Here is an 18,577-nt window from a genome sequence, read left to right as displayed (position 1 = left end):
TTGTTTCTTTTTCTATCGTTTCTGATTATTTTGGTCCATCCAGTTTCCTTTGGCGTCTCTGTGTGGAGCTTCAAGTTTCCTTAGTATTTCTTGTAGAGTTGGTCTTATTTTAACAAATTTCTTAAGTTTCTTTATTTTTGCAAATAACCTTATTTCTCCTTCATATTTGATGTACAGTTTTGCTGGGAGCAGAATCCTAGCTGGCACTTGTTTTCTTTCAGTCTTCTCTATATGCCATCCCATTGTTTTCTTGCTCACCTGGTTTCTGCAAAGAAATCAGAGCTTAATCTACTTGGTTCTCCTTTTTAGTGATGATTTGTTTTTCTCATGCTACTTTTCGTAGTCTATTCTTATCTTTGATTTTGGAGCATTTCACTATGATATGTCTTGATATTTTGACAGGAGTGGCATCGAGTTCCTAAACAACTTGCCTCCAGAAACTATAAATTTGACACATGTTCGATAGTTATAGAAAGACTTTAGGCCTTTTGTTCATAGGGTCACTATGAGTCGTGCTCGATTCAAAGGCAATCGACAACAACAAAAGAGTCTAGTATGTTTGGAGTTTGCTTACCCTAAATGTGGATTTCCCTGGTTTTTATTATACCTGGAAAGTTTTCTTCTAGTAACTCTTTCACAGTTTTCTCAGTGTTTTTCATGCTTTCTTTCTTGTTCTAGAATTCTGATCCTACATAAGCTGTTCCTTTTGGTTCTATCCCCCAGGATTCAGATGTTTTCTTCATTTTCCTTCTGTCTCCTCTCTGTTTTTTTCTTCTAGTAAGCTCCCATTGATAGTCTTGTCTTCTAGCTCTTGCCTTCTATGTTCAATACATTCTGTTCCATTTCTTCTGTTCAGCTTTTATTCCTCTCCAACATATTGGGAAATTCTTCCATTTCAGTCTTGATATCCTGATTTGAATTTTCATGCATTTCTGTTATTTCCAGTACTATTTTGGTTGTATTCTCTCTGACTTTTGGTGACTTTTAAGAAGTCTTGTACTTCTTTATTTATGGTTTTAATTCTTTCTTCCTCATTTTCAAGTTCTTTTGTATGTAGCTATACTTGTAACTCCATGTCAATATGTTTGTTCTTGCTCCCTGTCTCTGGGGTATTAACTTTATCACTTCAATTCTTTCTCCCACCATTTGTCACCTTTTCAATAGCTTCCCATATTACTCCATGTCAATATATTTCTCTGCCTCTGAATCTGGGGTACTTGTTGGGTCTGCAATAAGATTGGCTTTTTTAGGAGAAGACTTGGGGTGTTCCCCTTCCCCATAAAAGTTAAAGCTACCTGGTGCTTTCTTAATATTAGTGAAGTTTCTCTTGGTATGTCTCAGGCTGTTTCTGTTGTATTTGTGTAGGTTGTTGATAATTCCTTATCTTTTTGATGCTATTATAAAGTTGAAAACTTGAAGTGTTCTCTTTAAGAGGAAGGGCAACTTGGTCTATAAGAAGTCCTTTACAGCCTTCTGTAGCAGGAAAGCTTACTTTCCTAAAGTTATTCAAATCCTCTCTGATCTGAGTTTGACTGGTGAATAAGTTTCCTTGACTGAGTCATTTCCTTTCCAGGAAGTGGGAAGGCAACTCCCAGTTCCTCAGGTGCTTTTTCTGGTCCACTGTGGCTGGGTGAGAATCTTACTTGGCTGTCGCCCACAGTCCTAAATCCTTTTAATGTTTCTGGTGGTCTGAGCCAATGGTCAGCAGTCAGGTTCCCCTGATTGAGGCACTTCCTTGCCAAGGAAGGAGAGGGCAAAGCCCAATACCTGGAATTTCCCTTTTTAGTTCCATGTGGGGCAATCTCACCTGTCTGTAGCCTGCCTTTCCTAAAATATATTGAAGTCTTTGGTCTGAAATCCTCTTTGTGATTATACAATACCATTTTTCCTTAACTTGTCATTCCTAGCATAGTATTGCTAGAATTAATTGATAGAATACCAATAGACATATTTCAAAAAATAAATGCAACCGTGGATGTACCAAGGCTGTGTCAAGAATCTTGAACACAGCTAGCTGGCCAACTGATGAGATAACATCCATATTTGTTCCCAACCCCAAAAAGTTTGATCCAACAGAATGTGGAAATTATCTAAAACATCATAAGCAATAAAATCTTGCTGAAGATTAAAAAAAAAAAAAAGGCTAGCACATTAAATCATCAATGAACTTCCAGATATTCAAGATGGATTCAGAAGAAGCTGTGGCATTAATATCATTGTTGGTGTCAGATGAATATTGACTGAAAGCAGAGAATGCCAGAAGTTTATTTGTGTTTTATTTACTATGCAAAGGCATTTGATTATGTGGATCCTAACCAATTATGTATAATAGTAGGAATGAGAATGTCAGAACACTTAATTGTGTTCAATAGAAATCTACATTTAAACTAGAAGCTGTTGTCCAAACAGAACAAGGGAACACTGCATAGCTTGATATTAGGAAGGAAAGTGTCGTATCTTTTCTCCATTCCCATTAAATCTGTATGCTGAAAAAAATCATCTGAGAAGCTGGACTTTATGAAGTAGAATGTCATATCAGGATCAGAGGAAATTTCATCAACAATGTATGGTATGTAGATGACACAAACTTACTTGCTGAAAGAAAACTTGAAACACTATCTACAGAATACCAAAACCTACAATACATATGGATTGTATTTCAACATCAAGAAAAACAAATATCCTTAGAACTGCCCTATAAACAACTTCATGATAGATGGGGAGAAAGATTAGAATGATGAGTAATTTTATTTTTCTTGAATCTACAATCAACAGCAATGGTAGTAGTCAAGAAATCAAAAAACATTATACATTGGGAAAATCTACTCTGAAGGACCTCTCCAATGTACTTGAGAGCAGTAGTGTCTCAGTCTTTAGACCATAGTACACCTGATCCAAGGCATGATCTTTTCAGTTTTTCTCTATACATCAGAAAGTTGAACAGTGAAGAAGAAGGACAGGACAAGCAATGTTTTGGAATTGAAGAAAAGTACTGAATAGTTCATGGACTCAAATAACAAACAAATCTGTCTTAGAGGAAATTCAACCAAGATGATCTTTAGAGACAAAATAGTGAAACTTCCTCTCACATGCTTTGGGTTAATTATCTGGAGCGGTGGGGAGATTCCTTTGAAAAAGACATCATTCTGGAAAGGGTGGAGAGTCACAGAAAGAGAGGATGACTTTTGACAAATGGCTTAACATTGTGATTGTAACAATGGCTCAAATATATCAAAGATGTTTACATGGTCAGGATAGGTCAAGGTTCTGATTTGCTGTTCATAGGATTACTATAAGGTGTAGTTGGCTCAGTGGCACCTAATGGCAACAGCAACACACCAGGAAGGGTCAGGTTGACAAGGTTTTTACCAGTCAGGGACTTCTCGATCATGGTAACGATTTTAGACTTCCGGTTTCAGAGCAGTGAACACTCACTAGAAAGTGAAGAACCATTATCAAAGTGTGGTTGGGACTTACTGTATCCATGATCATGTATACATTTTTCCAAAGGAGAATGCAGGTGGTGTGGAGCTCAGGTTGAATGAGAAAGCCTGGAAGAGTGCATTAAAATAATTCATGCCAGAGAAGAGAATCTTTTTAATTAGTTAATGGCTATAGAAAGAGATGGATGAGTTTGAGAGTTGGAAGGTGAAATCTTTTTGAGTTGGAAATGGGTGTTGAAAGTGGGGGAAATGTCAGACTTACACCCTGCTTTGTAGTTTGGGGTCCTGGATGTCTGATAATTCAGGGAATGTCAATGGTGGACTGTTTTGTTTAACTTTACTCACTCGCTCACTGCCGGTGAGTTGGAACCAACTCATAGCTGACCCTCCAGTGGTTTTTTGGAGGCTGTAAATCACACACCAGATTGTCCAGAAACACTGGTGAATTTGACCTCTAGAGAGAGAAGCACCACATTTAGGTTAGCAGTGCAACTCTTTACCCAGTGTTGTTGTTAAGGGCTATCAAGTTGACAAAGGTTCATATTAACCCTATGAGCAACTGATCTATATGTTGCCCTAAATCCTGCGTCATTTCCACCATCTCTGATACACTCATACCCATTTCTAGAGACACTGTCTAAATCCATCTTGTTGAAGGTCCTCCTCTCAATCTCCAATCCTTCAGTTTTCTCAGCATTGTATCTTTTCCTAAGGATAAATCCCTCCTGACAACATACTTAGAGTATGTGAGAGGAAGTTTCACCATTCTTGCCTCTAAAGAAAACTCTGAGCTTCCTCCAGAAAAGATTTGTTTGTTGTTTTGGGAATCTATGGGTTATTCAGTACCCTTCTCCAGCACCACAATTCAAAGCTGTTTATTCTTCGTCTCTTGTCCTTATCCACTGTCTAACTTTCACATGTGTAGGAAGAAGTTGAAAATATCAAAGCTTAACTCAAGTGAACTTTAGTCTTTAAACTAATACCTTTGCTCTTCAGCATTTTGGAGAGATCTTTGCAAGCAGCTTTCCCCAATGCAACACCACCTTTTTTTTTATTTCTTGACTGTTTTTGAAGGAATCAGTAACAACCCCAGTTCTTTCTCCATCTATCATGATTTTTGCTTGTTGGTTCAATGGACTTTTGTTTTCTTGATTATGAAATTTAATCCATATTGAAGGCTGTAATTTTTAATATCCTACAGAAAGTCTTTAATTTAAGCGAACAAGGTTATGTTATCTATATAAACACAAGTTGTTGAGTCTTTCTCCAATCCTGATACCACTGTTATTGTTGTTTTTATGTGCTGTCAAGGCAATTATGACTCATATACAACTCCTTACCCACTAAGCTACCACTAGGGAAAAATATAACCTATTATTTGTGGTTGTAGATATGTTATGCAGATGACACAACCCTGCTCGCTGAAACTGAGGAGGACCTCATATGGACTGAGGCTCAATGTGAAGAAGACAAAAATTCTCACCACTGGACCAATCGGTAGCATCAGGATGGATGGCGAAGAGATTGAGATTGTTCACAGCTTCAGTTTGCTCGGCTCCACGGTCAACACTCTTGGCACCAGTAGCCAGGAAATAAAAAAACATATTGTGATGGGAAAGTCTGCAGTTAGGGACCTCTCTAAAGTACTCAAGAGCAGCGGTGTCTCTCTGGAGACTAAGGTGCGCCTGATACAGGCCATGGTTTTTGCAGTCACTTGTTATGCATCAGAGAGTTGGACAATGACTAGGGAGGATAGAAGGAGAATTGACGCCTTTGAGCTGTGGTGCTGGAGTAGAGTATTGAATGTACCATGGACTGCCAAGAAAACAAATAGATTCATCCTAGAGAGGGTTAAACCAGGCTGCTCCTTGGAGGCAAGGATTCTGGGGCTTCGCCTGACATATTTGGACATGTTGTAAGGAGATACAGGTCTTTAGAGAGGGACATCATGCTGGGTAGAGTAGAGGGGCAGCGCAGGAGGGGAAGACCCTCTATGAGGTGGATTGATTCAGTGACTGGGGTAATCGGGATGGGTGTGTCAGAGGCAATGCGATTGGCACAGGATAGAGCAGGGTTTAGGGCTGTTGTACATAGGGTCGCTCTGAGTCGCAAGCGACTCGACGGCACATAACAACAACAACAACAACAGATATGTGTGCACACTTGTTTTATATTTAAGGTAAATATATAGACATATTCTTCTGGAGTGTTCTTTGGAGGCAAGAATGATGAGACTTCGCCTCACATACTTTGGGCATGTTTCTAGGAAGGGCTATTCCTTGGAGAAGGACATGATACTGGGAATGGCAGATGATCAGCAAAGGAGATGAAGACCATCAACCAGGTGGATTGACATGATGACTGTGGCAATGGGCTCTTGTGTGTCAGGAAGTGTGAGGATGGCGCAGGATAGGACAGGGTTCAGATCTTTCGTTCACAGGGTCACTATGAGTCTTACTCAACTTGACGGCATGTAACAACAACAACATATAGACATATTTAAGACAAATGCATATAACTATTCAAGAAAAAAGCTATGCATATTTAAGTTAAAGATATATATACTTAAGATAAAACACACATACACATATGTACATACTTAAGAAATATATAGACATATACACACAATTTTAAAAGAAATATACACTTATATATTCGTCTGACATACTTTGGACATGTTGTAAGGAGAGACAGGTCTTTGGAGAGGGACATCGTGCTGGGTAGAGTGGAGGGGCAGCGCAGGAGGGGAAGACCCTCTATGAGGTGGATTGACTCAGTGACTGGGGTAATCGGGATGGCTGTGTCAGAGGCAATGCGATTGGCACAGGATAGAGCGGAGTTTAGGGCTGTTGTACATAGGGTCGCTATGAGTCGCAAACCACTCGACGGTACATAACAGCAACAACAACAACACAAAAATATGTATGTTAAGATATATATATGTATATATGTTGTGATGCTATATAGATTTAAAGGACCATTTTTTGAGGGTTAAAAATTTGTATTTAATTTTGCAAAGAAATTGAGGGCCTTTCCAACTTTCAGACCAATTGCTGTGTCAGTCTTCCTGTCTGGGCAGGGGTGTCTGGGCACCGTGTCCAGTGGCAGAGATGAAGCACTGGCCTTTGGAGGGCATTTCAAATCAGGATTGTGGAAGAAAGGAAGGATTGTTGCATGGCTCCCTCATAACCTTCAGCCCATCGGGAGTGTTATTTGCTGGAAATTCTTCCCAGCAGCTCAGAGTGCGGCCCCACTACCAGCCTCTGCAGCCTGGTCTCACTGTCTCCTTTCTGTCTCTTCAAGGCCTTCCCAACCCCTGCTCGACCGCTCCATCCCAGACTTCACGGCCTTCACCACCGTGGATGACTGGCTCAGTGCCATCAAGATGGTTCAGTACAGGGACAGCTTCCTCACTGCCGGCTTCACCTCCCTCCAGCTGGTCACCCAGATGACATCCGAGTAAGTGATGAGAAACCCTTCTTCATTCCATGGGTGGGTGTAGCATTTCTTTCCTGGATGGCGTGGGTCCTGTTTCTCTACATAGTCCTATAGGAGCCTATGAGGGGAGCAAACCGTCAAGTGCCCAACTCTGAACCAATACGTTGGTGGTTCAAGATCACACAGAGGTTCCTCAAGAGAAAACCTGGCAATCTCCTTCTGAAAGGTCTCAATAATTGGGGGGAGGGGAACCCAAAAAAACCCAACCAAAACCCAAAACACTCCTTTGGAACAGTTCTGTTCTGCACCTGGGAGGTCACATCATGTGTTAGAATGGTTCTGAAGGCAACCAACAACAGCGTCCATGAGGGGTAGTGAAGTTGTTCTGTCTGTATAGAGCCAGCACTGAAAGGGAGGAGCGGGGAAGATTTAAGGGATGAGATGGGGAGATAGGTGTCTGTTTTGAACCCCAAATGAGAGTTCTTCAAAGTCCCAGCCATATGTCACTTCCCTAATCACCAAGAGACTCTCCTCATTTAAGTTTTTAAACTCAGACCGTCAAAGAGAGCATCCAGATGGAAAGAATGCAGCCAGCCAGCACTTTAAGCAGCACAGCGGGAAAGAGACATGGGTCTGATTCAGCAGCTCTCTCTTTGTGGGATGCACACTCCAACCACACTTGTGAATAAGCACATTTTCTCTGTCCTCCACAAATTATTTACCAGCCGGCTGCCTCCTCCCCATCCCAGAGAGCAGAAAAATACAAAAATAAAATTATTCCAGTTAAATGAGAGTCAGAAAGGATCTTTAAGGTCTATGTCGCCCATCATTTTCTCCAAGCTTGTTCTGAATCACACCGGATCTGAGAAATGTTATTAGTTTCTCCTTGGGAAAGGAAAAAAAAAGGGGTCCCCTGGTCAAATAAATTTGGGAAATACTGCTCGTCTTATCTTCCGTTTGGAGACATACTGCACGTATTAGCATTGCAAAGGCCATGAAAAAGCATGACATAAAGAAACCCATTTAAAATTACTAAATGCCATGGAGTCATATTTGTGAGGGGCAGGGCTTTGTGGAACTGGAGTGTGGTAAATATTCATTTAGTCTCGCCCCTTCCACTCTGCAGATACAGAAAGCAGGTGATGTTAAAGGGCCTGCCTGAAGATACAGTGCTGACGATGGTAAAGCTGAGAATAAAGCCTCCTTTCCTTACTGCCAGCTCAGTATCCTTTCTGTGGTCCACCCCGGGCTGCCATGGGGCCCCCCATTGGCTACTCACTGGAATCACCTGGGGCTCTTAAAAAAAAAACCAACAGAAAACAAAAAACCACAAACCTGATGCCTGCCTCCCGCTCTTGGGCTTTTAAAATTTCACTGGTATGTGGTGAATTAACGCGTTTGACACCACATCAGCGTCACAGTGTTCAGGTTCATTACAACTACCAGCTATCGCTGTACGGCAAGTGGACACCAGGGCTATATGACCCAGAAGAATATTTGAACAAAAACAATGAAAAAACAGGCCCAAGGGCCGTGGATTAAAAGTCACCCACCTTTGAGGCTTGGGTTTGGGGTTTTTCAAGACTCTCCACCTAACTTATTGCCATGGAGTCAACCATGACTCATGATGGGAGTTTTTAGCGGCCTCTTTCCCCAAAGCAAACCACCAGGTTCCATTTGTATCTGAGGTAGCTATTGGGGGGCGGGGGGTGGGGCGGGGATGGACTCAAACCTTCAACCTGTCTGTCTGTCAGCGGCCAAATGCCAGAACCATTGTCATGCTGAGAGATTCCGCAGCTTATTCTAATATACAGTCACATCCGGAGACTCCTGGACTAAAGCTGGCAAGGGATTACTTTTGCCTTTTCCACGCACAGATGTTCAAATAAATCCCACCCAGAAATTAACTCTCCTCCCTCCCCCAGCCCCAATACACACACCTCAGAGTGTATGTTACTTCTGAGCTGCAGGGACAATAGCATGCACTGATAGCCCAGGCCTGGGCCCAGGGGCATGTATCACATTTCCAGTGAGAGGAGGCTTGGTCCTTCCTCGTGTGTGGCAGGCACAGTGCTAGGCGCTGGCACCCCTCCTGGGGCATGCTTCTTGGTGACTCCAACAGAATCAGGTGGTCACTCGCCACCAGTCACTGCAAGCAGCTGAGCCTCTCTGCCTGACTCCCACCTGGGAATTACCGTTCCCGGAGTCCAGCTCTGCCTCTGAGGTTTATTCTTGTCAGCAGTGATGGAGGAGAATAAACCTCAGAGGCATTTTCCCTGGGGAGGTGGTTTGAGTGTTCATCTAGCCTTGAATCTACTCACTTAAACATCACAATATTTTTTTTAAAAAAACAACAACAACCAAAACCCTAGCTTCATTTCCTGGTGATGCCTAAAAAAAGACAGTCCCTGTCATTATGAATTATTGTCTAGTAGACAGTGGGGGGGGGGAGCTACTCACTATTGGAAACGAAGCCTCATCATCTTGCCAAGCTGAAACAGGTGCCTCTGGATGCTTTGTGGGGTCTGGGGTTCAGAGAGGGATGTGGGGGCTTCCTGAAGACAGGCTCCTTTCTCCTGCTTTGTCTCTGTGGTCCTGGCTGGCTGTGCCTCATCCCCCAGCGCCCAAGGGAGTCAGGTGAAGGAAAGTGACATTTCTCAGTCTGGAGTGTCCGTGTGGGAAAATGGCAAGGGTAAAGTGGAAGGGAGTGTAAGACTATTGAGGGATTTTGTTCGGAGTATAACATATCCACACGCTACTAGAACCATTCGGTAAATTTCTCAAGAGATAAAAGATGGGGGAAAATGAACAATTAAATAACAGAATATTGGCCAGTTGGTGCATTCAAAATTCAAGCATACTGTTCAGGAGTATTTGTTGTGAAGAAATGGGTTATTGGATCATCTCAGCCTCTGGGGGACTGATTGTCAGCAAACAATCGGAGGTTGGAGTGGGGAGAGGCAGGGAGCTGAGGATGGCACTGGCATCAGATCTCCTTGCGGGTCCAGTGTGTAGTGTATGAAGCGATCTGCTGGGCTAGGGCCGGGAACTTCGGGTAAAGTACAGTGAGGAGCTCTGAGCACAACTCTGCTAGCGGCTGATGGTGTGACTGTCTTGTACTTGAATCACAGCGCCACTGCTCACTCACTATGTGAGTTTATACAGATCCTTGCATCTTGTTAACTTCTCTGAGTTCAGCCTGTTTAGTCTGTAAATCCATATATAATCATGGCGCCCACTTCATTGGTTTAAAAGATATATTGAATGGTGCATGCCAAGCTGTTGGCCAATGTCTGTCTACAGGATGTGCAGAATCAGTGGTTGTTGTTATCTAGTAATACTATTACTACTACTACTACTACTACTACTACTACTACCACCACCACCACCACCACTATCGGAGCTCTGGTGTCCTAGTGGTAAGAAGCTGCGCTGCAATCCTGAAGGCATGTGGTTCAAGACCACTAGCCGATCTGTGGGAGAAGGGTGGGCAATCTCCTCCCAAGCAATTAACTACCTTTGAAAACTGTGGAGGGTCAGCTATGGGTCGGTTCCAGCTCTACGGTACACAACAACAACAGTAGTATTAACTATATGATGGTTTACCAACTTTCATGAAATATGTTTAAATGAGATGTTGTGTTGTTAAGTGCCGTCGAGTCGTAGAGAACTCATAGCAACCCTATGACCAAAAGACCTTAGCACTGTTCATAGAGTTTCCAGAGGCAAGCCATTCTAGGAAGTGGATGCCACTCTTGCTTCCAAACTTGTTTTAATCGGGGAGCTCCACCAAACACTGCCCACCAGGGGTAACTATTATTGCATTTGGCACATCAGTGTCACAATGTTTAGCATCACAGTGACCACAAGTTACTTCTGTACAGCAATGCACAGACCAGTACTATACCACCTAGAAGAATGATCAAAAATAATTTGAACCAGGCCTGAGGGCCGCAGATTAAAATCACCCACCTTGGGCTAGGTCAACGTAGCTCTCTCTATGTTGTCGTTGTTATTGTTGTTAAGTGCTGTCTTTATGGAATATTTAAATGAGATCATTTGTGGGATGTAGGAATTCTTCAAGTCATGTCATATAATGTTATTATTAACCAAGCAAAGATTCGTGGGTCAAATAGAAGGCATCAACTTATTAAGACTCACAGTTCAAAGATGAATCCACCCCTATTGCAAACCCTTGGGTTCCTGCTTGGTGAGAAAATGTAAAGTTATTTTGGTCACCCTTCTTAAAAATGCATGACATTAAAATTCACACAGAAGCAGAAAATGGAAACATAAGGAAAAAAAAACATGAGAAAGCCAGACAAGCCCCACATCTTTTCAAATCTCTGTAGGTGTTCAGTAATTTAAGCAGAACGCCCCGTGGGGTAGTAAAACCTCATCCAGTGTGCACTTGGAGTGGTTTAAAAATATATATATATATATATCTCAGAGGAAAGTTCCAGGCCACATGAGTGCCACAGTAAAGGTGTTCCATCACCCACAGTTAAAATAAGACGGCATGGCACTTCCAGGACTGTGGGTGTTTGGTGTAGATTTAGGAAACAAAGGGTAGTGCACAAAGAAAGGGAGTTTGAGCCAGAAAATACATCCATGTTGTTGTTTATCAAAGATCCAGGTAAACAGACTAGTTAGATTTGAAATACTTTTGTTTTTCTGCTCGACTGTTATGGGGACGATGTACAGTGTTGAGCTTTAGTGGGTGGAAAGCTCCCTGGATGTTTATGTGACCTTTGTTCGTGCGGCTTTTTGTCTTCTAGAGACCTCCTGAGAATAGGGGTGACGTTGGCAGGCCATCAGAAGAAGATCTTGAACAGCCTCCACTCCATGAGGGTCCAGATGAGTCAGTCACCAACAGCCATGGCGTGAGCACTCTGGTCTTCTGGGGCAAGGAGAGGAAGGACAGCGGCCGGCCGCCAAGGGCACACGTGCGATTGACCACTGTGGAATGTTCAACGAAGGTTGTCTTCTTCTCTGAGAAGCGCATTGCTGTTAATGAAGGATGAACTCGTGGCCAGTTCCTGGTGACAGAGGCTGGACAGCCCTTATTTCTTGGTGACAGAAGTGCATCGAAGATGCTGTGGGAAGCCAAATGGATTAATGGTAAAATGACAATTTTTTTGGAAGGAAATGAAGATGAAACGGGCTGCACTTGGGGAAACAAGAGTGAACTCCGCTTCCGCCTTCGGGAGGTGGAAGTCGTCCGTCCGCAGCAAGAAAGGGAAGGAGGTAGAAGGGAGAAGCTGAAGGAATGTTCCATTCTCTTCCTTACCAATGATGTTCTTTTCTTTGCTCTTTTCACACTTCTTCCCCAGGACCCTCCCTCCCTTCTCCCGTATCCATGTCCCTTTGCTCATGACCCGTGTAGGGAAAGTTTCTTCAAATAAACCCCAGCTCCTGAGACTCCGGATGTCGTTCTGTCAGTTGCCAAAGAACTTTACTGACCACTGCATGGGGGGATCCAACCAATTCAATTAATGTCTTCATATTGAAGAAGAGATGTACCTTCAATTGAAAACCTTGTTTTTTCTTTTGTTTGCATTTTCTGCAAAAAGGAAAAAAAAAAAAGAAAGAAACCACTAATTGGAGATTTAAAAAAAAAAGAAAAACCTGTTTCTGTGTGCAGGAGCACATACACACGTGTGTCTGTGTTATGAAATGACTGTGCTTGTTCGTAACAGATGCAAACGAGAAAGAACTGGCAAGAGTCCCTGTCCCTGGGGAACCCGAAGGGGCAGAAATGTGTTGTTGGTATGGCTTTCTGGTTGACCCAATTAGCCTACGGCTCAATGGGAAGAGAGGGTATGAGGGGTAGAAATACAATGACAGGTAGAAGGGAGGGGCAGATAAAACTCTCACGAGTTGGCAAATCCAGACAGGAAACAGGCGAATGGTTTGAATTGGGTGCAGTGTGGGCCATTCTAGAATGCTGCTGACTGATGAATTATTCTTGGTCACATCTGAAGAAACGGAGAAGGAATGTGTCTCTGGAGAATGCTCTTCCACATTCATGGAATCTGCAATTCAAGAGAGGGGTGGGGCAAGGGAGAATCCTTCCTGCCTCCCCTGTGGACTGGCTGAAGCCTCGTGGCACCAGAGGAATGTCTGAATTGTGTCCATGTTTCTCTTTACATTCCTTGTTGTATCTCATTGTTCGATTCACTTTTGTAAATTCCACCTAACATTTGGGTATTTTTAATTTCTCCTTTTACCTTAATCTCCTTGCTAATTTTATCTGTCTAATTAAAAGGAGCAGAAGCATGTCTGGGTTTACATAGAATGGTGTCAGCGTGTGTGTTCCTGGACCCCGTTGGGCTGTTCCCAAGTTAGCAGTTGTTGGTGTTTTTTGTATACCATTGAGTTGGAACCAACCCATCACTGACCTTCTGGTGGGTTTTCAGAGGCAATTAATTGCACAGGAGAAGATTACCCATCCTTCTCCCATGGAGCAGCTGGTGGGTTCGAACCAGGTGGCTTCCGATTGCAGTGCAGCTTCTTGCCACTAACAATTGTCCTTCCCCCTATATATGGGAGGGGGAAGCAGCTTCCTGGCCCTCCAGACTTCAGAGGAGCAAAATATTTTAGAACCTCTCTCACTGATGTGACCCAGAGGAAAAACAGAATAAATATGAGGCTCTCTGAAGCCTTAAGTATGAGGCTTAGAGAAACCGCTGGTGAATAAATATAATCGCCAGTAATACACCCCAGCCCTGACTTCAATGTACACACGGCATTCAAGAAGTTCATACTGAGGCCAATTCTGTGGAAGCTGCTCAAAAATATTTTAAACCGCTTGTTTGCAGCAAGCCTGGGAAGTCACAGAAGGTGTAAGCCGCGGAAATATGTTTTAGTCTTCTTCCATTGCTTGTGGAATACTTATTTAAGGTGGAGTTTGTCTTTTCTACTAGTCCTGCGAAACTTTGTGCATAAGAAGGTCTTCCTGAAATCACTAGCCAAGTTTCTCTATAGAAAGAAGTCCCCTTAGGTTTAAAGTTCCAGCTCTAATCTAGATATTTGTTTTGTTTTGTGCCGTCAAGTTGGAACCAACCCATGGCTGACCCCCCAGGGGGTTTTCACAGGCAGTAGATCTCACGGGAGGAAATTGCTCATCTTCCTTTCAAGGAGCAGCTGGTGGATTTGAACCCTGTGCCTTTGGCATTGCAGCATAGCTTTTTACCACTAGGCCACCAGAGTGCCCTGTTTTTAAGCTCTGATCATCTGTCTCCCCTGGGGAGAGGAGATACACAGCAGTCTCCCAGAAGGCTGCAGAGGGGCAACACAGCAGTTAAAAGAGAAAAATCCCTTCTCATTGATTGCTTGCCAATTCCACGCACAATTTGCTAATTACCCCAAAGACCTCAATCCACGGAATGTCTTACAAGCCCAGACAATTCAGCTAATCTACTCTCAATTTTCCACAAGAATGAATTTTAATTTGTCACCAAATTCTCAGGCAGCTTCCTTAACCCAGAATCCTCACTGGGACTCCACCAAAGCCGGTCTGCCTTCTCATTTTGGTTTGGTTTCACCAGGAGGGAGGGAAAAAAGCCTTTTTTGAACATCAAGGAGGAGTATTAGGGTCACAGAGTTGAGGCTAAGGGACCTGGAGGCACAGAACTCAGTGAGACTCCGTGGGAAGGTTATGGCCAAGTTCTCCACAGACTTCCTTTGGCTGTAAAAATATCCTAGGAGATGTGGGGTAGAGCTAGTAAGAAAGAGTTCTTTTGGTTCAGGCTGCCTGGACTGAGATTACATATGTGACCCATCATCTGGGTATTGTTACCGGTATATAACATCGAGTCTGAACTGATCGCACACCCTCACGTGGCTTTTCAGAGGCAATAAATCACATGGGAGGAAATTGCCCACCTGCCTCCCTGCGTAGCAGCTGGTAGATTAGAACCATGTGCCTTGGGGTTGGCAGTGTAACTCTTTACCACTAATCCACCAGGTCATCTGGTCAAGAAGGAAATTTGGACCAGATCCTATCTCACAATCACGGAGCGTGGTGGTCGGGGAACCTGAAGTCCAGGAAACCTGGGAAGTGGTAGAGAAATCACATAACTTGGAGAAAGGGGAGCTTCACTGTTGGATCCCCACACTTGGATCTTTCCTGGATTGACCTTGAAGGCCTTCTCATGCATGGTGCTGAGAGGCGGGGACAGATGATCCAATAAGCAAGACTGTCTTCCTTGTATTTCTTTTCTAATCCGTAAGAAAAACTCCTGAGGAAGCAGCCACTAGGTATCAGCAATTAGGCATAAAGAAGTTCTTGTATACCTTGCTCACTGGTTACTCCTCCGTCTCGGGAGCTAGAAATGAGAAAAGAGCTTTGATTCTATAGGCAGGTGCCTTGGGGTTGTGAAAGCGACAGAAGCCAGCTGTACCTAGAAGCAGAGTCTTTGACATCCTGAAAGTACGTGGAATTGTTCACTGCAGATTAACAAGTAAGCGCACATGACCCCTTGCTCTCTCGCTTATCAGATGACCTCGCAGTGGCTAAGAGTTGTGTCCTGTAACCACCCAGTGATTCCCCGATTCAGAGGGGACACAGACACATCTTATTCCCAAGCAGCGTCGTCTCTGCTTCCACCTGGCCCTGGCACCCGACACTCCTTGACATAATGCAGGAACTCAATAAATGTTTTCAGATTCAAACAAGAACAAATTGAGAAATGGAAACATGTCGTTATTTCACCTGCAGAGATCCATGACCCTACCTTTGAAAGAAATTAATCCCTAGGCGATTAGTTGGAATGTTTCTCACTGGCTGTGAGCACCTGTCAATTGACTTCCATTCTAATTTTAGTTTTGTGAAGTTTGAAACACTCCTTTTATAGCCTCGCCTGAATCTTCACTAGATAACACACTCCTCCCCGGAGCTCTGACTTGGGGTAACTCAGCCTGCTACCGAATGTCAGTCACTGTGTAGAACCCCCAAGCTGCAGAGGGGAAGGTGGCCCAGTCTCTGCGACACCAGAGGCAAAAACAAAGAGCAGGAACAGAAGATCCTTCTGAGAGGAGGACCGGTGTCCTGCCAGGGGGACATCTAGCTGCCCAAAGATGGAAGGACTTCCCAGGCCAGGGAACTCTCACTCTGCTGTATTAACACTCCCTCCACTATCTTCCAGGGGCGTGGCGGTGAGAAGCTGAGCCCAAAGGCATGTCAGCTGTTGGAATTCACCAGATGTTGGAATACAACAGCTGTTCTGCAGGTGAAAGACAGGCAAACTCCTCCCCATGTAATTTACTGTCTCCGAAAACGCACTGGAAGGTCAGCTATAGGTCAATGCCAACTTGATTGTACATAGCAAGAACAATACCACGATCTTCCAAGGGTTTTTTTGCCTTTCTCAGTCACCATTAGTCTGAAAATCCCTGTAGCTTCCCACACATCAAAAGAAGGGGGGGGGGAATTTAAGAAAAAAAAAACACGAAAGGATAAACTAGTTTCTAAGGTACTGTGAGACAGAACTCTGCTCTTGTGGTCCAAAAGAAATCCTTTGCACCTCTCTGAGACTTTGATTTCCCTTTCTCCAGACTTATTTCGATTGGTACTTGCATGTACATTAATAAGTGTTATTGCTTTGGAAATGAAATTCTGGCGCAGAATACAGTGCCACAAAACTCTAGCCATCATCTTCTAGAAGAAATCAACTTTGTAATAATGTCAACAGGGCAATAAACAAGGCTATCAGAGCCAAGGAATCCCTGGGTTATGTATTCTAAAGAACGTTATAATCAGGGGCATGGATAGACCCTTGGGCCGTGGTGCGTGGGACGTTCTCACATACCTGTCAGAAAAAGAAGAGCCTTGATTTTTCTGATCTTTCACTTCCACCACTTACAATCTTACTATGTTATCACAGAGTCTTGAAAGAACTCCCCTGTTGTTGGGAACCATGTTTTGGTTCAGTGGTACACAACATTCTTACTACAACATCTTTCCAGACATCCTTCCAATTAGAATGAATGTTTAAATGATTGAACACTAATTGAAAGGGTAAGAGTTCAAACTCAACTAAGGAAGGAGTAGAGCCCGGTGGTAATCTGCTTCAAAAAGATCATGACCTTGAACCCTTGACTCTGCAGGAGAGGAGTTAGAATCAACTTGATGGGAACAGGTTTACTGAAGCACAGACTAGGGGCACTGTCCGCAAGCCAGAAGTCATTCCGAGAGTCCACTAAACTGGATAAGAGTTATATGGAGGTAAGGATTGAAAACTGCCACCGATTTTGTCACAGAAGGTCATGGGGGGCATTGTCAAAGGTGTTTTTAGCAGAGAGGTCAAGGCATAAGATGCTTGTTCCACTGAAGATAGTAAGCACAACATTGCCAGACTTTTGACTTTCAAGAGAAGAAAAAGAATGATATAGCTGGAGGAGGGTTCTTTAGCCTTAATGAGAAAGACTTGCATATATTTCAGTTCATGGAAAGTAATTTCTTGAGAAAGAAAAAGAGCAGGAGGAAGATTTCAAGAAGGCAGAATGGATTCATGGGGCTTAAAATACAGCAATTCTTATTTTATTCGGAGGAAGAATGAAATAAGGAAAGACATGAGCTCCTAGCAGAACTCAAGCTTGCCTTCGTATTTCCTTGAAGTCTACTTGTTTAGTTCCGTCAGCTTCTTCTTCTGTTGTTGTTGTTGTTGTTGTTATGTGCCATCGAGTCGCTTGTGACTCATAGCGACCCTATGCACAACAGCCCTAAACCCTGCTCTATCCTGTGCCAATCTCACTGCCTCTGACACACCCATCCTCATTACTCCAGCCACTGAATCAATTTACCTCATAGAGGGCCTTCCCCTCCTGCGCTGTCCCTCCACCCTCCCAAGCGTGATGTCCCTCTCCAAGGACCTGTCCCTCCTTACAACATGTCCAAAGTATGTCAGACGAAGCCTCAGAATCCTTGCCTCCAAGGAGTAGCCCAGTTTAACCCTCTCTAGGATGAATCTGTGTTCTTGTCACTCCAGGGTACATTCAATACTCTTCTCCAGCACCACAGCTCAAAGTCATCAATTCTCCTTATGTCTTCCCTAGTCATTGTCCAACTCTCTGATGCATAACAAGTGATTGCAAAGACCACGGCCTGGATCAGACATAGTTGATTGTAATCGCCACAACTGAATCCTTTGGCCCTCGTCATCACGGTGCTGTAGTAACAAGGTAGACACACCTGCTTCTGTGTCATGATGGTGAGAGGTTCTCGAAAGACCGTTGGTGTGGACACATGACTGAGCTCTCTCACACCGAATCCCTTTATAACTGTTGGTTGTTGTTATGTGCCGTTGAGTTGCCTGCAACTCACAGTGACCCTATGAGTCCTCTAAAACTACTCACCACTGAGGAAGTAAAACCCCAGTTCACTATCATGGGATGGAGACCCATGCCCCCCTCTCAAGCTAAGCTCCTGCCAGGCAAACACCTGCTGCTTGCCCCTACCACATTGGTCTATTGGTCAGAGGAGAAACCCTTTCGACTTCTACCTCTACCGATACTCATGTGCTCTTTCACCAGATTTCCTGTCTCTCCTTGAGTCTGTAAGCTCTTTTTTTTTTTTTTTTGGTTTTTCCCCCTTTTTTTTTTTTGGGTTTTCCCCCTTTTTTTTTTAGTTTTGTTTTTTGGGTTTTCCCCCTTCTTCTTTTTTTTTTTTTTTTATTTTAATGAAAGTTTACAGA

General features: G+C 43.4%; 1 protein-coding gene across 1 annotated transcript in view; it reads left to right on the top strand.

Moving 5' to 3' along the window:
* The window catches only part of LOC102855158 (ephrin type-B receptor 1-like), a 233,049-nt gene extending 221,125 nt beyond the window's left edge, over nucleotides 1-11,924 (top strand). Inside the window, exons 12-13 of the mRNA XM_006883369.1 lie at nucleotides 6,747-6,902; nucleotides 11,660-11,924. Of these exons, the coding sequence (XP_006883431.1) occupies nucleotides 6,747-6,902; nucleotides 11,660-11,768 (265 nt within the window). The 3' untranslated portion in view covers nucleotides 11,769-11,924. The remainder of the gene's footprint in view (nucleotides 1-6,746; nucleotides 6,903-11,659) is intronic.
* The last annotated feature ends 6,653 nt before the right edge of the window (nucleotides 11,925-18,577 follow it).

Source organism: Elephantulus edwardii, unplaced genomic scaffold (genome assembly GCF_000299155.1).
Source record: "Elephantulus edwardii isolate Elephantulus edwardi_28Jun2011 unplaced genomic scaffold, EleEdw1.0 scaffold00027, whole genome shotgun sequence".
NCBI lineage: Eukaryota > Metazoa > Chordata > Mammalia > Macroscelidea > Macroscelididae > Elephantulus > Elephantulus edwardii.
Note: the sequence above shows the minus strand (reverse complement) of the source record. Positions and strands in the feature narration are given on the sequence as shown.